Source organism: Mesoplodon mirus, assembly GCF_964341445.2.
Source record: "Mesoplodon mirus genome assembly, chromosome: 18".
NCBI lineage: Eukaryota > Metazoa > Chordata > Mammalia > Artiodactyla > Ziphiidae > Mesoplodon > Mesoplodon mirus.
This window is the reverse complement of record NC_138994.1, coordinates 52846210-52870397: the sequence shown is the minus strand read 5'-3', so window position 1 is coordinate 52870397 and position 24188 is coordinate 52846210. Positions and strand designations below refer to the sequence as shown.

The 24188-nt window shown below is 36.7% G+C and overlaps 1 protein-coding gene across 3 annotated transcripts in view; it reads right to left on the bottom strand.

The window, feature by feature from the left end:
* SSH2 (slingshot protein phosphatase 2) overlaps positions 1 to 24188 on the bottom strand; it is a 251056-nt gene that overhangs the window by 123032 nt on the left and 103836 nt on the right. For all 3 annotated transcript variants that reach the window (XM_082604553.1, XM_082604551.1, XM_082604554.1), the window contains one exon: positions 23329 to 23372. In XM_082604553.1, the coding sequence (XP_082460679.1) occupies positions 23329 to 23372 (44 nt within the window). The remainder of the gene's footprint in view (positions 1 to 23328; positions 23373 to 24188) is intronic.

The window sequence follows — 24188 nt, the reverse complement described above, 5'->3', positions numbered from 1 at the left end:
TGATAAGCATACCTAATAAAATGAGTGTATTAAAAAATTAGAAGAGCAATACTTTTAAATGTTTTAAAAAGATTTTTATAGTCCCTCTCACAAACCTTCTAAATGAACTCATCTCAGGAAAATGCTCTGCTACAAGTTGATCGTGAGAAGAACTAGTACAAAAGACATTCACTACTGGTAGAATAAATACCACTGTGATATAATATTACACAATAGTACTTTGCCTGCTGTTTGAGGTATTTTCATATTTGTATATTATTTTTGCCTGACAATAAGCACACTAATTTTTTTTTTAAGGAAGAGGAAACGGAGTCTCAAAGAATGATTCTACTTGTGTCAAGTCATGCAACCAATACAAACACAGGCCTCCTAACTTCAATACCAGTGCTCTTTTCATATAACTGAGAACAATGAACTAAAAATCTTTTTGTTTTAGTGGTATTTAAAAAATGACTACATTACCAGAAATTACACTATTTATCATTTGTTTGTAAAGTACTTTACCTTAAGTGGCCTAATTTAATAGTAATTACTCTCTGGGGTTGATATTTTCATAATTTTACAGGTAAAGTAACGTATTCAGAGAAAACTAAGCTTAATGAGGACTTTTTTTTTTTTTTTTAGTATTTATTTATTTGGCTGCACCGGGTCTTAGTTGTGGCATACAGGATCTTTAGTTGTGGCATGTGGGATCTAGTTCCCTGACCAGGGATTGAACCCAGGCCCCCTGCATTGGGAGCGTGGAGTTTTAGCCACTGGACCACCAGGGAAGTCCCATGAAGACTGTTTTAATTATAGCATACTGCCTTCCAAAAGGAAGGTCCTTCAAGGAAAAGGATTATGCTGGGTTAAAAACAGCAATTCCATTTTGGACAATGAGAGATATTGTTGCATCAACACAATTCTTAACAAAAAATTTTAAAGAAAAATTGTGTACTTATTAAAATTAAATGTAATTAACATTTTAAATTAAAATTTAAAATATGTACAAGCTGACTTTTGAAAACTGAGCAAATAAAAAGATATGATAAATGATTGTCAAAAATAAAGTCAGTGAAATTTACTGATTGCTGAACACTGCTTATAATTATAGTCCTTTTTAAATCATAGAAAATAAATTTTGGGCTTTGTGTGTGAGCCTAGTGACAGATTTAGCTAACAGTGAATGAATTACAGTTAAAGAGTTATTTTCTTCTTATAATATTACCAGGTGTAATTTATTCTAGATATTACTGGAACAGAAGTGGATGATTAAATATGATGTTACAGTTAATTAAACGGTAATAAAAACATAGACCCCCCCACCCCGCCCCATTCTGAAACTCTTACAGCTGAATGTAATCCAAAGTGGCACCTAAATACACATTTAAAAGTTAATTCTTTCAGGGGCTTACCTGGTGGCGCAGTGGTTGAGAACCCACCTGCCAATGCAGCGGACACGGGTTTGAGCCCTGGTCTGGGAAGATCAAGATCCCACATGCTACGGAGCAACTAAGCCCGTGCGCCACAACTACTGAGCCTGCTCTCTAGAGCCTGCAAGCCACAACTACTGAAGCCCACGTGCCACAACTACTGAAGCCCGCACGCCTAGAGCCCATGCTCTGCAACAAGAGAAGACATCACAATGAGAAGTCCGCATACCACAACAAAGAGTAGCCCCCGCTAACCGCAACTAGAGAAAGCCTGCGTGCAGCAACGAAGACACACAGCCAAAAATAAATAAATAAAATAAATCTATAAAAAAAGTTAATTCTTTCAAGAAGAAATTTCGTCACTTAAAAAAAAAGCACACAGGGCCTCCCTGGTGGCGCAGTGGTTGAGAGTCCGCCTGCCGATGCAGGGGATACGGGTTCGTGCCCCGGTCTGGGAGGATCCCATATGCCGCGGAGCGGCTGGGCCCGTGAGCCATGGCCGCTGGGCCTGCGCATCCGGAGCCTGTGCTCCGCAACGGGGGAGGCCACAACAGTGAGAGGCCCGCATACCGCAAAAAAAAAAAAAAAAAAAAAAAAAAAAAGCACACAAATACCTGTCTTTGTGGGCTATAAGTGTTCTTTGTAAAGATGCAATCCCTGTTTAAAGGCATCTTAATTCTGCACAGCCACCCCATCTCCAAAGAGCAATATTGATATAGGACTATATAGAGTGATACCGCTTGAATGATGGATGCATTCCATCAAACATTAAGTTCACATCTCTGAAGGGAGTTCAAATTTTGCTCTGCATCAAAAAAAACCCCATAAGGGGTAGCCATGTTTTCCCCTAAGAACCCTGTTTTTTACAAAATCTCAAGGGAAAGAGAGCTTTAGTTAGTCAAACTGAAGCATTAACTACGAAAAACTTTCTGCTTACTCTTTTACATGGGCATAATAAGTACTGGAATGATAAGTACTAAGAATCTAGGGAAAATTCTGAAATAATAAAAAAAGGAACCCTAGGAAGCAGAATATTAAATTTCTTATGCTGAACCTTCAAAATAGGGCTTTTACAGTCCTAAATGTTAATTTATGTTTGGACATATACTATACTTATTGTTTATATTTTACAGATGGGTAAACAGAGGCATACTAAAACAGTGAATGCCAGTTTTGCCAGGTACCATGTTAGTGTGAGATATTCAAAGAAGTATGAGAATATGTAATTATATACCAAACAGCTCCCTGTAAAGCAGGGGAGACAGATGAGATATATGAAAAAAAATGGCCCTCAGTCCACCAAACATGCTTTTTACAGGTTTGCATTTGCAGATGTTGTTCACTTAACTTGAAAAACCTATTCCTCCCCTCCTCTCATCACTACCCAAAGCTGTCTGGTTAATGCCTTTACTCAAGATGCCTTCTGTAAAGGTTATAGTGGGTTATAAACGTTCTTAGTAATAGTAAATAATTTATTGAGCATTTACTGTGTGCTAAGCATCATGCCAAACTATGTAAATGAATGATATCTCATTTCATCATCACGGCAATTTTATGAGAACTGCTAACCAGCGTTCACTTTTAAGGAATTTCCTGGAGTAATTGACAGTCTCCATTCTCTCTGTAAAGCATCCTACCATAGTAGCAGAGATGCTCCTGCCTAACAGGTTACTCCTCTCTAGTATGCCTGTTCACTTCTGCTTTTACAAGTTGGATGCTCATCAAGAATATTTGTATTTGTTTTAAGAACTGTTGGGGGCTTCCCTGGTGGCGCAGTGGTTGACAGTCCGCCTGCCGATGCAGGGGACACGGGTTCGTGCCCTGGTCCGGGAAGATCCCACATGCCACGGAGCGGCTGGGCCCGTGAGCCATGGCCGCTAAGCCTGCGCATCCGGAGCCTGTGCTCCGCAATGGGAGAGGCCACAACAGTGAGAGGCCCGCGTACTGCAAAAAAAAAAAAAAAAGAACTGTTGGTTCCGATGTAGAGAATGGACTTGAGGACACGGGAAGGGGGAAGGGTGAGCTAGGACGAAATGAGAGAGTGGCATGGACATATGTACACTACCAAATGTAAAACAGATAGCTAGTGGGAAGCAGCCACATAGCACAGGGAGATCAGCTTGGGGCTTTGTGTCCACCTAGAGGGGTGGGATACGGAGGGTGGGAGGGAGATGCAACAGGGAAGAGATATGGGGATATATGTTTATGTATAGCTGATTCACTTTGTTATACAGCAGAAACTAACACACCATTGTAAAGCAATTATATTCCAATAAAGATGTTAAAAAAAAAAGTGACAGAAACAAATCCTTCCCCCCCAAAAAAAAACCTGTTGGTTCCTATTGCAATCATAATTATACAATTTAATGAAACATTATGTAAACCAATTACAAATGAATACAAAAATAATTTATTTCTATGAAAATAAAGTCGGATGCTTTTGAAAAACCTAAAAAGAGGAGAGTTACTTTAAAAATTGCTGTTGAAGGCTCTTCAATAATTGGTGCTGGGAAAACTGGACAGCTACATGTAAAAGAATGAAATTAGAACACTCCCTAACACCATACACAAAAATAAACTCAAAATGGATTGAAGACCTCAATGTAAGGCCAGACACTATTAAACTCTTAGAGGAAAACATAGGCAGAACACTCTATGACATAAATCACAGCAAGATCCTTTTTGACCCACCTCCTAGAGAAATGGAAATAAAAACAAAAATAAACAAATGGGACCTGATGAAACTTAAAAGCTTTTGCACAGCAAAGGAAACTATCAACAAGATGAAAAGACAACCCTCAGAATGGGAGAAAATATTTGCAGATGAAGCAATTGACAAAGGATTAATCTCCAAAATTTACAAGCAGCTCATGCAGCTCAATATCAAAAAAACAAACAACCCAATCCAAAAATGGGCAGAAGACCTAAATAGACATTTCTCCAAAGAAGATATACAGATTGCCAACAAACACGTGAAAGGATGCTCAACATCACTGATCATTAGAGAAATGCAAATCAAAACAACAATGAGGTATCACCTCACACCAGTCAGAATGGCCATCATCAAAAAATCTACAAACAATAAATGTTGGAGAGGGTGTGGAGAAAAGGGAACCCTCTTGCACTGTTGGTGGGAATGTAAATTGATACAGCCACTATGGAGAACAGTATGGAGGTTCCTTAAAAAACTAAAAATAGAACTACCATACCACCCAGCAATCCCACTACTGGCATATACCCTGAGAAAACCATAATTCAAAAAGAGTCATGTACCACAATGTTCATTGCAGCTCTATATACAATAGCCAGGACATGAAAGCAACCTAAGTGTCCATCAACAGATGAATGGATAAAGAAGATGTGGCACATATATATAATGGAATATTACCCAGCCATAAAAAGAAATTGAGTTATTTGTAGTGAGGCGGATGGACCTAGAGTCTGTCATAGAGTGAAGTTAAGTCAGAAAGAGAAAAACAAATACCGTATGCTAACACATATATATGGAATCTAAAAAAAAAAAAAAAGGTTCTGAAGAACCTAGGGTCAGGACAGGAATAAAGACGCAGACGCAGAGAATGGACTTGAGGACACAGGGAGTGGGAAGGGTAAGCTGGGACGAAGTGAGAGAGTGGCATAGACATATATACACTACCAAATGTAAAATAGATAGCTAGTAGGAAGCAGCCATATAGCACAGGGAGATCAGCTCGGAGCTTTGTGACCACCTAGAGGGGTGGGATAGGGAGGGTGGGAGGGAGACGCAAGAGGGAGGAGATATGGGGATATATGTATATGTATAGCTGATTCACTTTGTTATAAAGCAGATACTAACACACCATTGTAAAGCAATTATACTCCAATAAAGATGTTAAAAAAAGAAAAAGAAAAGAGACGAACAGGGCAAGAATTGCTGGTGAAACCAACTGGGATACTATGGGCAGAGGGTATAAGGAGAACCAGCAAAGAATGATGATAAGAAAGCCAAAGGAGGTGAGAACTGCAGAGAAGAATGGTCAATAGTGTCATTTAAGATGGGGATCAAAAATTATTCACTGGCAATCTTAACAAGAACAGCAGTTTGAGTGGTGGAGGGAAAAAAAAGTCAGATTTCATGGGTTAAACAGTGAATGTGAGTTGACAAAGGAGGCAGTAAATACAGACTGTCCTTTCAAGAAATCAAAATCAACTTGTAGTTTGAGGTAAAAACAAGGTTATGGGATGGTATTTTAAAATTATATTTTAATTTCTTTTAGTCTGATAAAGACCTGACCATGTTTATAAGATGAGGGAAACAAGCCAATAGAGAGAGGTAAAACATTGTATTTAAACCTATGACAAATTAAAACATTAAATAATAGTCACAATAAATCTTGATAAAGGATACAATATTTAAAAAGTCTAAACTCCATGAAACAGGAATATTTTTACCAAAGGTATAGATGCCAATAAGACCATTAGAATGCTTTGCATATTAAAAACCTTCCAAAAATGTGTTCACATACTTGAACCTTAAATATCCATATCAAGTTGGCTCAGAAGTCGTTTTCCAGAAATTTCTAGAATGGCAGAGAAACGTAATTGTGTGTGTGTGTGCGTGTGTGTTAAGGATAATTTAATTTCTCATTCTCGACATCCGCTTGATATCTGAAGAGATCTGCGTAGGCTTATTTTCTGCTACATGGCATTAAGAGTTTAATATACCCCCAAATAAATTACAGTATGTAAAAAATAAAAGCCTAGAGCGAGGAAAGATTAGGAGGTAATTCAGTTAATGAGCTTTACGTGGTGGAATCTGGTATTCTAAAAATTGAGCTCCTGCATAGTTACCTTATCGCACACAGTTAAGGGACTTGGAATTTCATATGTAACTTCTGGCCAGCAGGTTATTTTTTTTTTAAATAAGAACCATTTCCTCTTTTCAATCATAGGTAAAATCTCCAACTTAAAAATAGTAACACACATGAACTTATTGGCACCTTATTTTTAATGTAATTATTTGTAATCTTCCCAAATATGCCTTTCCTATATTCTACATGACCTGTATTTTCCTGTCCCAGAGTATCAATTATAAATATTTTATGTAGCTAAAGACACAGCAGCAACACATGTGTGTGTGTGAGAGGGAGAGTGTGTATGTAACGTATATATGTTATAGATATCCTTTTAACAGAAAGCTTAGAGTTTGGTTCTCCTAAAATTAAGTCATTTGGTATTCTGTAGAATTCACATACCAATCTACCTAAGACAATCACCATTTAACTCAGTTGAATACTAAAAGTGATTTCATTGATTACATGTTCCAGCTGTTAAGAGGAATAGTTTTGCAAAACAAAACAAACAAAAAAACACTGGCCTGCCAGTTATATTTAAATTTAGTTGAAAACCTTAATGTATCAACTGACTTTTTTTTTTTTTTTTTTTTAGTGGGGATGAAGAACTAGGCTATAGTGATTCTGAAGGTTTCTGAAATACTGTAAAAATTTACTTGTTTATTATGGACATAAAATTATGATCCTACTTTTAGAAGAGCTCAGTTTATAATAATAAAAAGGAATATTAGTAATAATAATAATAATAGTTACCACTTGTTGGGTGCCTATTATTGTGATAGGCACTTAACCTTTATATCTCAAATCCTTGTTTCTGTTATAGAGTTGAGGAAATGGGCTCAAAGAGGCTAAGTATCTTTTCCCAAAGCCTGAAAATGGGTGGAAAGTATGGTTCGTTATTTATTCCTTCTACAGAAAACTAGTGAGTACCATCTATGTGTCAGAATTTAAGGATACAATCATGAACAAGATATTGTCTTTGCTCTCACTCAGTTTAAGTGGCAAGAACAGACAAGTAATGTGTAACAACAGTGTTGGAAGTGCCGTGAAAGGGAAGCAGAGAGTTCCGTTAGAGCATGAGGTGAGAATTTTTCCACTGAAGGGTAAGGATTATTATAAGCAAAGGTGGCTCATAACCAATTATGTGTTTTAAATAGTTTCTAAATTTCCTGATCTTTTGTTTGGTGTGTTGGCAGAACAGCTGTTTTAGGGTTGGTTTAGGTAATCCATAACAGGTCCTTTCTTCTTCCTCCAAATGGGTCCTTGGCTTGGGGAAATTCTCAGTGAATGATTAATACCAGAATAGTCTGCCAGTTATGTTTATTAATACAATCTTTTTGCCTCAGGATGGTGGAATAGCAGTGAGTCAGAGAAGCAAGCAGATGAGTCTGTGCTTAGTAAATATTCATTGATGAATGAAGCAAGATGATCAGTACTTTTAAACAGGGTTTTACAAGTAGCATCCAATGGCTGTGACTTTAGGTAATCATCCAGGTGGAATCAGATTTGACTTACTGACTCAGAGATGGGAAGCTCCCATTTCTAATTCAATACTAGGTTTGTACTAAATAAGAACTTTATTGATATATGATGTGTGACAATTTCTCTTCTTGTTTTTCCTCAGTAAATGATCTTAATATTATATGATGTAAATGGTGTCAGTCATAGTACAGAGTTAGAGAAATTAGGCTGTGAGTTTGTGAAATTAAAATGGAACAGAAATAAGTAAATACTAGTGAAAGTATATCACTTTATATCTTGCCTTAATACTTGGTGCTTGATATTCATTTAAGCTTTCCTATAAACAATTTTATTTGCATTTTCAACAATCCTATAGGATAGATGGGCAGATGCTATCCTCATTTTACAGATAGACAGGAAGGCTCAAACAGAAGTGAATTTTTATCCATAGAAATATTATTATAATGAAGATAGAAAAAATAATGTAGTCCAATTCTCTGCCATTACACAGGTATAATAAAAATATTTGATGCTTATAATTTATATATATTTCCTGTTAAATTACAGTTTGAAAAACAGATGCTGTGCTGCGGTAAGCTTTCACTTTTACTTGGGAAATCTTTTGTTTTTCAGAAATCTTGTTCTCTAATCACCTGATGAAAATATAGCAAGCATTTTGAACTATCTTTTCTAAAGACTAATAGTCTACAAATAATACTAACATTCAACACATCAGTTCTAATAAGCGCTTTACTCATCATCTTCTGAGATAATTAAATATGAATGTTGAAGTGATATAGAATTTTATGATGGCGGCAATTTGTGAGTTCATCTGAGTTATAATAGGAAATCTTTCTGTAGTGTTTATTTCCTATAAAATATGTTTAACACAAACACATACAGGTGATACATAAATACATATATATAATTTTTCTTACTCTGAAATATGTACTTGTGTGTGTGTATACCCTGTGTGTGTACATACACATATGTATGTATATGTAGATATACTTCAGGGTAAGAAAAATCATGAATCTCAGGAGTTCCTACAGTTAATACTGTTAAAACCCATAAGCACAAGAATATCAGAAGGAGAGAAGAAAATAAAAACTTGACCTTATACTGAACTCAGCAGTTCTGATATTAAGTGTTCAGAATAAACCTTTCCTAATAGCTTCTTATCCTTTCATCCAAAACAAATAACTTGTAGTGAACAAAGGAAATATATTAACTTTATTACTTTTTTAAAGTTTCCTGAAAATTTTCTGGAGAAAGGTAGATTCTAATTTTGGGAACTGCAGTGGGAGTGTAGAGAAGTAGGCGAAAGGATGGGAAAATCTTTGATTCTTTTTTGTAGGCTACTTTTTAAAAAAATGAAATTAATTACACCTTTTACTCATTTGGGAAAATCATTTTTGGAGAAGGTACCAGCACTACAGAAAGTTAATCATCCAGCCATGAATGACTTTTAAAGCCACAAGATGGATTTTTTTAATCAAGCTTCCCTAGCTTCAACTCATATATTTATCATTCATTTGCTCAGTAATTTAACAATTAGGTAATGCATGCCTACTGGTTGCCAGGGCTTGGCCTGGATCTTGGGACTGTAAAACCAAGGCATGCATGGGAGCCGACGGCATATGAGGGGAGACAAACAAGAGTGTGAAAAATGATGAAGTCCTTCCTTAGAGAAAATTACTATGAACTTTTCAATGTTAATTTTATTCACCAAATTAATATACAACAGACTTGCAAAATTCAACATAGTTTTAAAGTAGGATTAACAGCAAGTACACTTTTTCATGAGTGAATGAAACTATTTTCTTTTTTTGGATATATAGTTGTCTTTTATTTGTATGTTCTGATTTGTTGTTGTTGTTGATGATGAAAAGAAAAGAAAATCCTTAATATAGTAGCTCTCCTGTCCTGGATGTATGCATTCAAACTCATTCCCTGGGTCTCCTTGGCTGCATTGTTTTTTCTGTAGGTAGGGCTTTATCCTGAGATAATATCACTTGATGGTCTTGCTGAATTAGTAAAGCCAATGCCAAAACAAGTCATCAATACTTTATCTCTGCCCTTGAGTTCTTCACAACATGGCTTTATTTTTAAATTTTAAACATAATCTGGAAAAAGCTCTTCAAATGCCTCAAAAACTATGGTAAGGGGAAGACAGCAGGGCTAGCAGGACTTTGGAGCACGAGCAGCCTCTAGGATCAGGCTATAGTTAGTAGAATCTACACATCTGCCTGTTTAGACTCCTTCCAGCAGCAGCTTGGTTGGCATAGTTTCTGCCGAGATCCACTGGAGCACTGCTGCCCCCGGCCCTGAGGGCTGAAGGCCAGTTCAGCACTCAGGAAGGTTCTTTTGGTGGTCTTGGCAAAAAGTGATAGCCCAAAGCCCAGAGCCTTCCCAGGGTTGGCTCCTTTCACCTGGTCTGCATACATAAAGAAAGGAAATGTTGAAGGTGCTCCCTCAAGTGCCACAATTTAGTTAGTCATGAAAGGTTATATACATCTATGGAGTAGCCCTCTAATACTTTTGATTTATCTAGGATCTGTGAGCTTAATAGGTCTCAAGACCTTCCTTATAAGACATGAGAAAAATACTTCGCCACCTCTAGGAGGCATCCCCATTGCATAGTCTTTAGTTCAAAGGATTCACTCATCAATCTCAAACTGTTTCCACACAGGGCTGTGGTCATAAAGAGCCAAGCAAAGAAGGCTTTGGAGGTAACAGCCTCTACTGTGATGGGCACTGTAGCTGTGTTCTATTAACTCACCATACAAAGGCCTACCTGATAATAAAAGGGCGCACTAATTTGGTTTACTTCCATTGGAAAACCAATAATTGTTTTGTCCAGCAGTCTTATGACATTGGCTTCAAAATCTCTGAGGCCTGGGTTGGGGTCTTTGGCCTGGGTTTTTTGGACCTTGATGGGATGGACAGACTGATGCAAGAAGTTGCAACACACATGGCTGAAAAAGTACATCTGGATTGTCATGTGGGTGCCATGGAGGTATTGTACCCACATACAGAGCACTGGAGATGATGGTCATACCTGTGGCTTTCTCTCTTGCAGCTCACTGACAATGTCTTTTTAAAAGGATAAACTTAAAAAAGAATATTTGCATAGCACTTTGTGATTACTGAAAGTAGACGTTTTCTTTTAACTCAGAAAGGTACAGAAACATATTGGATTGTGGTTAAAATAAAAAATTCATTGCTATTATCAGTTATTTAATTGTTAGATCTTATAACTTACAGCACTATCTAGTTCTTATAGGGAGATGTCTCCTTGGTTTTAGTAGTTAATACACAAATACTTGTTAATTACTGAGAACTTTTTATTTTGCTAGAGGCATAATTTTACATTTTTAACCTTCCTGTTTGAGGACTCAAGCTTAACCTATAAAATTTTATTGTATATTTGTCAATTATTCCTTAATACAGTTTTTTTTAAAGTATCAATTTTATTTAAGGACAACCTAGGAATTTGTCCATTTCATCTAGATGATCCAATTTGTTGGTGTACAATTGTTCATAGTTCACTTTTATAATCCTTTTTATTTCTGTAGAATCAGCAGTAATGTCCCCACTTTTATTGCTGATTTTAGTAAATTTTAAAAATAATTTAATTTAATTATTTATTTTTGGCTGCACTGGGTCTTTGTTGCTGCAGACAGGCTTTCTCTAGTTGCAGTGAGCAGGCTTCTCATTGTGGTTTCTGTTGTTGCAGAGCATGGACTCTAGGTGCATGGGCTTCAGTAGTTGTGGCTCGCAGGCTCTAGAGCGCAGGCTCAGTAGTTGTGGCACACGGGCTTAGTTGCTCCGCGGCATGTGGGATCTTCCCAGACCAGGGTTCGAACCCATATCCCCTGCATTGGCAGGTGGATTCTTAACCACTGCACCACCAGGGAAGCCCCAGTAATTTTTTTTTAATTTTATTTTTTGGCTGCGTGGCATGTGGGATCTTAGTTCCCTGACCAGGGATAGAACCCGCGTCCCCTGCGTTGGAAGTGCGGATATCTTAACCGCTGGACTGCCAGGGAAGTCCTGATTTTAGTAATTTTAGTCTTCTCTCATTTTATCTTAGTCCATCTAGCACCAGAATTTGTCAGTTTTGTTGATCTTTTTGGAGAACGAACTTTCTGTTTCATCGATTATCTCTACTGATTTTCTAGTCTCAACTTCATTTATCTCTGCTCTAATCTTTATTATTTCCTTCGTTCTGTTAGCTTTGGGTTTGGTTTGTTCTTCTTTTTCTAGTTCCTTCAGGTGTAAGGTTGGTTTGTTGATTTGAGATCCTTCTTATTTTTCAATGTTAGAATTTTTAGCTATAAATTTCCCCCTTAGCACTGCTCTTGCTGTGTGTGTCCTGTAAATTTTGGTGTGCTGTGCTGTTTTCATTTGACTCTAAGTATTTTCTAATTTCCCTTGTAACTTCTTCTTTCATGCACTGGTTGTTTAAAAGTGTGTTGTTTAATTTCCATAATTTTGTGAATTTTCCCGTTTTCCTTTTGTTACTGATTTCTAACTGCATTCCATTGTGATCTTAGAAAACACTCTGTATGAGATCTATCTTTTAAAATCTATTGAGACTTAATTTGCAGCCTAACATATGGTCCATCTTGGAAAATGTCCCATGTGCACTTGAGAAGAATGTGTATTCTACTGTTGTTGGGTAGTGTTCTGTACATGTCTGTTAGATCTAGTTGGTTTATTGTGTTGTCTTCTATTTCCTTACTTATCTTTTGTCTGATTGTTCTATACATTATTTTTAGTGTGGTAATGAAGTCTCCAACTATTATTATAGAACTGTCTATTTCTCCCTTCAATTCTGTTTTTGCTTCATACATTTTGATGGTTTGTCATTAAGTGCATAAATGTTTATAACTGTTATATTTTCTTGCTGCATCAAATGTTTTGTTAATACAGCACATCCCTCTTTGTCTCTTGTAACCTTTTTGATTTGAAGTCTACTTTATCTGATAATTAGTACAGTCACCCCTGTTCTCTTCTGGTTACTGTTTGCATAGAATATCTTTTTCCATCCTTTTACTTTCAACCTGATTGTGTCTCTGGATGTCAAATGAGTCTCTTGTAGTTGGGTCATGTATTTTTTATCCCTTATGTCAATCTCTGTCTTTTGTTTGAAGAGTTTCATGGACTCATTTACACTTAAAGTAATTACTGATAAGAAAGGACTTGCTTCTCTCATTGTGCTATTTATTTTACACATGCCTTAAAGCTTTTTTTGTCCCTTATTTCCCGCATTACTCTCTTCTTTTGCGTTTTGTTGAGTTTTTGTAGTGAAATGTTTAAATTCCTTTCTCATTTCCTTTTGTGTATGTTCTATAGCTAATTTCTTTGTGGTTATCATGGGATTACACTTAACAACCTAAAGTTTTAACACTGTGAATTCAACTTATACCAGCTTAGCTTCGATAACATACAAAAACTCTGTTCCTTTACAGCTCTGTCTCCACTCCTTTCAGTTTCTGATGTCACAACACCATTATTCATTGTGTCCCAGAACATAAACTAATAATTCTTTTAAATGCATTACTCTCTTAAATTATGTATAAAACAAGATTTGGAGTTATAAACCAGAGTTACAGTAACACTAGCTTTTACACTAATCATTGGGGGTTTTTTAGTTTAAATGTATTAGTCTCTTAAATCACGCAGAAAACAAAAAGTGCAGTTACAAACCAAGGTTACAATAATACTAGCTTTTATAATTGTCCATGTATTTACCTTTACTGAGATCTTTATATCTCAATATGGCTTTGAGTTATACTATCTGATGTCCTTTCATTTTACCTTGCAGGAAGCCCTTGGGTATTTCCTGCAGGGCAAGTCTAGTGGTCATAAACTCCCTCAGCTTTTATTCATTTGGAATATCTTAACTTCTCTTTTTCTTTTGAAGGGCAGTTTTGCCAGATATAGGATTCTTGGTTGACTGTTTTTTTCTTTTAGAACTTTGAATATATTGGCCCATTGTCTTTTGGCCTCCAAAGTTTCTGATAAGAAAACTTTTGGCCTCCAGATTTCTGATGAGAAATCTGCTGATATTCTTCTTGGGGATCCCTTGTATGTGATGATGCACTTCTTTCTTGATGCTTTCAAGATTCTTTCTTTGTCTTTGTCTTTTGAAAGTTTTATTATAATGTGTCTCAGTGTGGGTCTCTTTGAGTTTATCTTACTTGGAGTTCGTTGAGCTTCTTGGATATTTATACTGTGTCTTTCAACAAATTTGGGAAGGTTTTTGTTGTTGTTGTTCTTGTTGATTTTTGGCTGTGCCACATGGCTTGAGGGATCTCAGTTCCCGAACCAGGGACTGAACCTGGGCCACCGCAGTGAGAGCCTGGAATCCTAACCACTAGGCCACCAGGGAACACCCAAATTTGGGAAGTTTTTAGTCATTATTTCTTTAAATATTTGCTCTGGCTCTTTCTCTCTCATCCTTCCAGGTCTCCCATGATATGTATGTTGGTCCTCTTGATGATGTCCCATAAGTCCCTTAAGTTCTGCTTGCTTTTATTCAGTCCTTTTTCTTTCTATTCCTCAGACTTGATAATTTCCATTGTCCTATCTTCAAGTTTGATGATCTTTTCTCTTGCCTGCTCAAATCTGCCTCTGAATCCATCCAGCGAATTTTTAATTTTAGTTACTGTACTTTTCAGCTCCAGAAGCTCTTTTTTGGTTTCTTTTTAGATTTTCTATCTCCTTATTGACATTTCCATTTTGTTCACACAGCATTTTCATAACTTCCTCCATGTTTTCCTTTAGTTCTTTAAACATCTTTAAGATGGTTGTTTTAAAGTCTTTGTATAGTATATCTGCCATTAGGTCTTTTTCAGGGACAGTTTCTGCTATTTTTTTCTTTTGAATGGGTCATACTTTACTGTTTTTTGTATGCCTTGTGATTTTTTTTGTTGAACACTAATAATGTGGTATTAGTGTGAATCTAATAATGTGGTAACTTTGGAAATCAGATTCTCCACCTTCCCTGGGGTTTACTATTTTTTTGTTATTTTTGTTTTTCTGATTGCTGTAGGCCATCTCTGTGCCAAGGATCAGTCTGAGATATAAGCTTAAGGTCTTCTCAGGTCTTTTCTGAGCCTTTCCCTAGGCATATGTGGACATATTCTAATTTTCCCCCTATATGAGCTGTTTTTGAAGTCCTCTCTTTAATGTCTGACTCCCAAAAGGTGGAAAGGCAAAAACTGAAGGGGGAGAAAAAAAGGGTGCTAGCCCTTTAAATCCCTGGATGTCACTTCAGCATGAGGAAGAGGGGCTTGCAACAAAGGGGGGAGATGCAGCAACACTGGCTGCCTGCCCCTTTGTCTGCACCTCTATGCTCAGAAGTGGCACTCAGCTATCAGATCACAGATCCCTGATATCTGGAGGACAGGGTCTTTTTTGCCCACCCCATCTTATATGAGCTGTGTGCAAGCTACACCAGGAACATGTGCACAGCTGCCTACCATGTGGCTGAGGGGGAGGGATGGATAGCTACTAAGAGCTAAGAGCTGAAATTGACCATAATTTACCCTCCAGTTCTTCCCCTAGTAGTTGCAGGCCTTCAACAGACTCCAGAGTTCAAAAATAGTTACCTCAGACAGATTCTGCCAGTTCAATTTGTTGTCGAGATGGAGAGCCAGATTTCTGGTGCTTCCTACTCCACTATCTTCCCAGATTCCTCTCCCAGCGGTAATAAGTATTTGACACTTTATTAGTCTCTGGAGTTTTATACTATAAAAAAACAACTTTTCAAAAACTGTGGCAAAGTCAAGAATTGAGGGGAAATTGCTTTCTTTCTTTTTTTTTTTTTAATACCCTTAAGAATAACATCTGGGGGGAAAAACGTAAAATTATTAAAAGAAAAAACCAAGTAAAATTATTTACCTAGCTTTAAAAGATATACCTAATTTCATTATGTATGCAATAATTAGTTTGCTTTTCAAGTCAGATTTAAGAGGAATGCCTACTGTAGCTACCAGAAGCAGAACATGTCAGATAAATATAAAATAGAATCTGTGAATACATTCTTCAGAAACACAGAGTACTTCAGGGAAGTGAAAATTCTTACTCTTGTTGAGTAGCTAGGAAAAGAACCTTTCAAAGTGTGCACTTACCAGTTTAAAGGGGCTACTCCATACAGTGGCAGAACTCAAGAGGATGAGAGGATAGCTCACTACATCCCCTGGTGGCCACATCAAAATATTTATAAACAGCTGAAAGTTCTCTGGATCAGAATAGTAACCCATATGGTGGGAGGTGGAGATTCAGACTTCAGGAGGGCCAAAAGCAAAAGATGAAGAGCTTCACTATCATCAGTTAGGGACGGTTTTTAAATACATGGAAAGCTCTACTTTCGTAAATCAATGAATCACATACACACATATATTCTGCTATAAGTTCAATAAAAGGCTTCTCCATGAAATATTAATATCATCATTCTGTTTCTTAAAATAGAAAAGTGAGGTGAGGGGGGCATATTACTATGAAATGGCTCAGAAAAAAAAGTTCCTTGTACTGTATCAGCAATTTTTCTATGAGATTGCTTCAAAATTAAAAAATATACATATGAGGATAAATTATCAGTTCATATTTACAGCAGACTCTTCCTCTTTACCACTTTTTTTTTAATGTTAAGTAGAATACTCTTATTCTCTAGGTTAACAAATTCTTTAACTAGAACATATACTCAGGTAGAAGTACATCTGTTTTCCTTCCACAGCCTAAAGATGGGCAATGTAGTATTTACTGTCATTATGATATTTAAATCCATACAAAAATTATTTCACTAAATAGGCTGAAATTAAATGAAGTCATATCTCAAAACTAAAAAAATAAACAGAGCAAACGCAAGAGAAAGAGAACTTGATGAGGTACTAAAGAGAGATCTGGAAGAAAGAGTTGGCCACGAAATGAATGCATTAGTAACACAGTACCATTGTGAAATTATATCTTACACAAAGACATGCCCTGATTCCATGTTTTCTTTCAGCCGTCTTCAAGCTGTTTCCACTTGACTACTGCCCTGTTACTTCACATGTTCAAAGGTGAACTCTTCATATGTGTTCACAGAAGTTCTCTTTTTCAACTATATCATTTCTAGTAAAGATATCAACCAATATTCTATTCTCTTTCATTCATTCATTCATTCAACAAGCATTTACTGAGTGGCAACTACAGGCTAATTGCCGTGGATACTGAGATAAAAGACACAGTCACTGTCCTCATGCTGCTGTCAGTTGGAGGTGACTGCCCACCTCTAGCCATTTGCCTGCAACAGCTTCCTGAGTCATTTTCCTGCCTCCTCTCATACTGCATAACACTGCCAGACTCTTTTCTGGCATTCATGCCATTCTTCCAGACAAAGATCTATCAAATCAGAACTCCTCTGCTCTTAAGATATAGACAATTGTCTTCTTATTGTCCCTGGAACACATTAGCACCTACTTCCAGACTTCTGGGGATATCCTCCCACTCTCCCCATCCTCCTATATTTGGAATGCTCTTCTTCTATTCTCCTATCTAATCCCATTCGTTCAAGACCCAACTCTTTCCAGGATATTTTCTGATACTCCTCTGGCCCACACTGCTTGCTCTCTCTCTTCCCCACCTGCAACAAAACTTTCATTGTTAGGTTTGAAGTACTTAAGAGAAAATAACACGTTTTCAAAGGTGCAGAACTTTTTCAGTTGATGGTAAGTAATTCTTTATGTCTATGAAAAACTGAAGAGGAAGAAATTACGTTTAAAAACAGGAGAGGTTTAGGGCTAAACATGAAAAATAACTGCACATTCACAGTAATTAAAAATAGTAACAAATATTATACATGTTGCTTGAGTTGAAGGGAGAAAACATAAAAACTGTCCTGAGTGGCTTAAACATTCATTTGTCTAAAAAAAAGTAGTACAGGCTGTGGGTGGGATTTCTTTGAGATGTTTGAAACTATATTATTGTACAATACTATAAATTGCTGACCCAAAAGACAATTTCCTAAAGGTTATTCCTTCTCTTTACTTTATACAGTTCTTAGCTTAGAGTTGATATATACAGAAATGTGAGAATTCTACTATAATTAAAATATTTTCTAAATTTAGATCTAAGGTACTTTGTTTCCTTCCACAACTAGTCACCTCAAAAAAGATGTCTTGGGATTTCAAGATTTATTTCAATGGCATCTTTCTTTTGCTCACTTTTATTTATTATCTTGCAATTTTATTAGGTTGACTCATATGAGATAGCCATTTATAAATCAAAATGGTTGAATATTGGTGTGTTATATGGTTTCGTTTTATAGTTACCTTCCTGGCTGTTCCCCAGTCAGCAAAGTGGGTTATGACACAAGAAGACGTAAAGCTATCAGTTCATAAATATGCAAAAAAAAGACTGGAGGGACTTCCCTGGTGGCACAGTGGTTAAGAATCTGCCTGCCAATGCAGGGGACATGGGTTCAGGCCCTGGTCCAGGAAGATCCCACATGCCATGGAGCAACTAAGCCCGTCAGCCACAACTACTGAGCCTGTGCTCTAGAGCCCGTGAGCCACAACTACTGAAGCCCACATGCCTAGAGCCCATACTCTGCAACAAGAGAAGCCACTGCAATGAGAAGCCCGGGCACTGCAACAAAGAGTAGCCCCCGCTCGCTACAACTAGAGAAAGCCTGTGTGCAGCAACTAAGACGCAACGCAGCCAAAAATAAATAAATAAATAAATAAATAAATTTATAAAGAAAAAAAGGAAAAGACTGGAACTGAATTTCATCTATTTATATTTTTAGCAAAAAGGTAATAATACACAACCTGATTTTTAGTTCTATAATTATGGGTTTTTTTTTATGCTTATCTCCTGGGAACAAAGCAGCGCCATAATTAGATATCATAAAAAGGGGCTGGTGTGACATGAGTAGATCATTTGTTTTTTAATTATAGTAAAATACATATAACATAAAATTTGCCCTCTTAAATAACTATTTTTAAGTGTACAAAGCATGAAGTAATTCACACTGTTGTTCGTTGTTCAATTATCACTACCATCCATCTCTAGAACTTTTTTCTCTTCCAAAAATGAAATTCTGTACCCATTAAATAACTCCTTATCCATCCTCCCCTATCCCCTGGCAACCAACATTCTACTTCCCTTCTCTGAGAATTCGACTACAGTAGGTACCTCATATAAGTGGAATCATACAATATGTATCCTTCTGGGACTGCCTTTTTTCACTTAGCATAATGTCCTCAAGGTTCATAAATTGCAGGATTTCCTACTTTTTTAAGGCTGAATAATATTCCATTATATATATATATTACATTTTGTTTATCCATTTATCTGTCTATGGATACTTGGGTTGCTTCTACCCATGGGAAAATAATGTTGCTATGAACATGGGTGCACAAATTTCTCAAGACCCTGCTTTTAGTTATTTTGAGTATATACTCAGAAAGGGAATTGCTGGATCATATGGTAATTTCTAATTTTTTCCCACATGTTAACATTTATTAAACATTTTGAGTACTATACACAATAGAAATATTGGTTAGTTATTTCTTTATTAATCAACATTTGGGATGTTTCCAAGTTTAAAAAAAATGTTGCAACAAATACTCTTGGGTCCATCTCTTTGTTCTGGATTAACTTCTAAAAGTGGAAGTTCTGGGTCCAAATCCAGAATACTTTGAATTTTAATTAATACTGCTAACTTACACTCTAAAAAGGTTGTACCAATTTATAAGGCAGAAAATGCTATTTTTTTGGATACTAATAATCTAAATCTTTGCTAACACAATGGTTAAAACATATTTTAATTTTCACTTTTTAATTCTGTGAAGTTTAGTTTCTAACTTACTAATTTTGCCTTCTAGCAATATTCACTCTCAATTCATTACCTCTTTGAATTATTAATTGTAGTGTGCTTGTTATTAGATTACTCTTTTTTTTTGTAAAGAGCAGCCAATTCTTCCATCATTGTAACATCCATGGAATCTCAATGAAGATCAGAAACAGAAAATGAGACAGAATGAAGGGAGGTTGTGAACATGAACATTCTCCAAGAAAAGGAAAGAGTACCCCCAAAAGATTCAGAGATCGTCAAGGCTGCTACTCCCACCACACGCCAAAAGTGCTAGGGCTGACAGGCAAGGCTGCCTCCACGTCAGTTTCAAAGGTGCCAGGTAGGTAGGCCCTTGCAAAACACTGCATGGGTGGTACTCCAAGGGAGCCAGAAGTGCAGGGCTGCTCAGGTGATCCCTGGAGATGACACAACCACTCCAGTGAGTCCTGAAGGCAGGACTACTTCCCCACTGGGTTTAGAAGGCACAGTATATCAAACCAAAGAGGATTATTCTTGAGCCTTAAGATCTAATGGGATTTGTCTCACTAAGTTTTGGACTTACTTGGGCCCTGTCATCTTTTCTTTCCTTTCTATTCCTCCCTTTTGGAATGGGAATGTCTAGCCTATGCCTGTCCTACCACTGTATTTTAAAGTGTATAATTAATCTGATTCCACAGGTTCATAGATGGAGAGGAATTTTGCCTCTAGTCTTACCCATATCTTATTTAGATGATATTTAAGGATATATATATATATATATATATATATATATATATATATATATATATATATATTTTGTGTGTGTGTGTGTGTGTGTGTGGTACGCGGGCCTCTCACCGCTGTGGCCTCTCCCGTTGCAGAGCGCAGGTTCCGGACGCGCAGGCTCAGCGGCCATGGCTCATGGGCCCAGCCGCTCCGCGGCATGTTGGATCTTCCCAGACCAGGGCACGAACCCGTGTCCCCTGCATTGGCAGGCGGACTCTCAACCACTGAGCCACCAGGGAAGCCCACTTAGATGATATTTAGATAAGACTTTGGACTTTAGAGTCGATGCTAGAATGAGTTAAGACCTTTGGGGCTGTTGGGATGTGATGAATATATTTTGTATGTGAGAAGGAGATGAATTTGGGGGGGGCATGGGTGGAATGTTATGGACTAAATGTTTATGTGCCCCCCAAATCTGTATGCTGAAGCCAACCTCCAATGTGATGATATTTGGAGATGGGAGGGAGCCTTTGGGAGGAAATTAGGGTTAGATGATGTCACGAGGGTGTGGCCAACATGATAGGATTAGTGTACATTCAAGAAGAGGAAGAGAACAGAACACCCTCTCTCTTACAGCCATGTGAGGACTCAGCAAGAAAGCAGCTGTCTACAAGCCAGGAAGAGGGTTCTCATCAGGAAGCAAATCTGCCAGCACATTGATCTTGGACTACTAGCTTCCAGAACCGTGAGAAACAAATGTCTGAAATTTAAGCCACTCAATCTATGGTATTTTGTTATAGGAGCCCAAGCTAAGATAGGTTGTTTGTTTTTTTCTTGCTGAGTTGTAAAAGAGTTCTTTTTATATTCTGGATATTAATCCCTTATTAGCTACATGATTTGCAAATATCTTCTCCCATTCTGTGGGTTGCCTTTTCACTGTTGTTGTATCCTTTGATGCACAGAAGTTTTAAATTTTGATGCAGTCTAATTTATCTATTTTTGTTATTGTTTTTGCCTGTGAACACTGGTTTTTAAAGGCAGCATAGTTTGAGCTAATTATACTAAAAGATTACTTTTAACTTATGACTTTCCCAATAAATGATATTTGGTTAAAATAAGAGATTAATGCAACATTTTTTTATTACCTGGAATTGGTATTAGTTTCAATGATATACTGTTTTTATGGTTCTTAGTGGTTTGACAATTCAGTGCTGTGAATAAGAAAATAGACTTGCATTGCCTCATCATTATGTAATTTTGGGGGATTTATCCCAGTAGATGCATAAAGAAATTAACCCAGAGATCTTTAAATCTGGCCTAATAGAAAATTTAAGAATCCTTTGGAATCCTTTTTCATTCTAATGGGAATAAGGTTATGATGTCTCTGGTAAACAGTGAGCTAAAATTTCTTCTAGGTTTCTGTCTCTTAGTCCTATGCAAAAGAATGACACTTCACTGTCAGATCTTCCCTAATAGACAGTGAGAAATTAAGCTTTAAGCCTAAATTTCTGTGATAAGGCAGGGAAAATAATGCCAATAACCTCAGTCACTGATGAAAAGAAACTATTTTTATATTAAGTTGTGGTTTACACAAGTGAGGTATATATATATCAACAAAGACACGATAATTTATCATTAAGGAAGCACGCCCTTTAGCCAGCTTCTCCACAATGAACACGTTTATTGTATCTGTTCTCACTATCATCTACAATAGCTCTTTGTGATTGAGTTCAGAGGACACAAATTTGGTAGCATTTAAATGACCGTCTAGAACTTACCAGGACTATTTCTTGTGGGAGGGAGTTGATTAAAAAAAAAACATTTTATTTCACAGACATTTAAACAAATATTTTTAAAAGGCACTTATTTCTTACAAAAGATGTACCCTACTGTGTCACAGTATAATAATGTTTATAACAGGAAAGTTGAATTCCATGCAATCTTGAGAAATTAAAATATCATATAATATAGTTTGTTGCATACAACACTGACATTGCTATTACAGACTTTCAAAGTTCTAAGGATTTCAGTGAATTCTGAACTATTGAATCTTTAGTATTACCATAAAAATTTTTAAAGAAGATAACAGAAATGTTATTATATATGTCCTAGATGTCTCTCACAATTTTTTTCTTTTAATGGCAGCAGGTATTGGTATCCTTATAATGTGCCCACTATTCCATAAGAGGGAGAAAAAAAGGTTCATTGTATTTTAAAAGATTGGGTAAGTTACTTAGTATATTCTTTGTATTGAGGAAGTGAAATATTAACCAATCTGTAAAAATTGCCCAAACCTATCAAAATGAATGACAAAAATAAGTATAAAACCAAAGGCTGAAATGTTCCTTAGTTGACATTTTCCTAAAAGGTAAGGAAAATTTGCTTTTTTATTACCCAAGACAGTTCTAGAGACTTGGGTCAAAGCTGGGCCAATACTGGCCTTTCTGCATTAAAAAAAGAGAAATCTACCACTTAATTAAAGTAATTAATTACTTTATTTACTGAGGTATAACTGACATACAACATAATATTAATTTCAGGTGCACAACATAATGCAGTCTACCATTTAAAATCTTTCTGAGTCAGTAACTGGATTCTTAAATTTTTTTTTTTGGCTGCGTTGGGTCTTCGTTGCTGGGCATGAGTGAGAGGGGCCTACTCCTCATTGCAGTGCGTGGGCTTCTCATTGTGGTGCATTCTCTTGCTGCGGAGCACCGGCTCTAGGCACATGGGCTTCAGTAGTTGCAGCACGCGGGCTCAGTAGTTGTGGCTCACAGGGTCTAAAGTGCAGGCTCAGTAGTTGTGGCACATGGGCTTAGTTGCTCCGTGGCATGTGGGATCTTCCCGGACCAGGGCTCAAACCCATGTCCCCTACATTGGCAGGCAGATCCTCAACCACTGTGCCACCAGGGAAGGCCCAGTAACTGGATTCTTAAAGTAATTCCATTTTGAGAGACTAACTAAGCATCTTGGAAAACAAGGATAAACTAATTTGACAAGACTGAGAAAGAATTAGAGAAAACACATTAACTACAGAAATACTATAGGATATAATGAACAAACATACCTCCTGGGCTGTGATCGGCATTCCTCCTCCCCACTGTCTGCCTCCTGTATAGACAGGAAAATGAGAAAAAAATAATTTAAAACCTGAGGTCTCATATCATAATACCAACAATGTAATTTTACTAAGCTTTACATGTAGGAATATCTCACTGATGCTGTGTACTTAAACTAAATTCTCTCCATAAAAAGTGACTTCAACCAACCCAGGGAGTTGATATATATCAACATAATTTATTCCTGGAGGAAACTTTCACAATAGTCTACAAATTTTTTTAATAACAAAGTGCTCATAATTAAAAGAATTACCTCTGAAAACCAACTGAAGATGCTATGTTACTGTTAAATTACTTAAAATTAAAATGAGTGGGTATTCTGACTTTCACCAACAAATCTCATCAAGATGGTCTATTAATGATTCTGATCCCCAAAGAACAACCTAAACAATGAACACCATTTTGCAAAATGTTCATGATCACGTCACCATTACCTTAATGGCTACTACTTATTGAGTAGTTATAACATGCCAGATGACTTGCTCAACACTTTAAGTACATTGTCCAACTTATTCCTTATAAACTCAGAAGGTTGACGGTACCCTAGTTTCACTGATTCTGACACATACACATAAATTGGGATAAATTTACAATCAATGTGACTAAAAAGCATTGAATCATAGTTTAATTGCAATATTTATTTTTTTTAGTGGCACATAAAATAACTGAGGGTGTTATACTTATGGCAATTTAGGCTCAGTGAAATATGAATATTTTACAGAAACTGAAATTCAGAGAAAGGAAAGAAGTTGCTCAAGGAAACTCATGTAGTAAAGCTAGAATTAAAACTGATAAAATACTGCCTCCC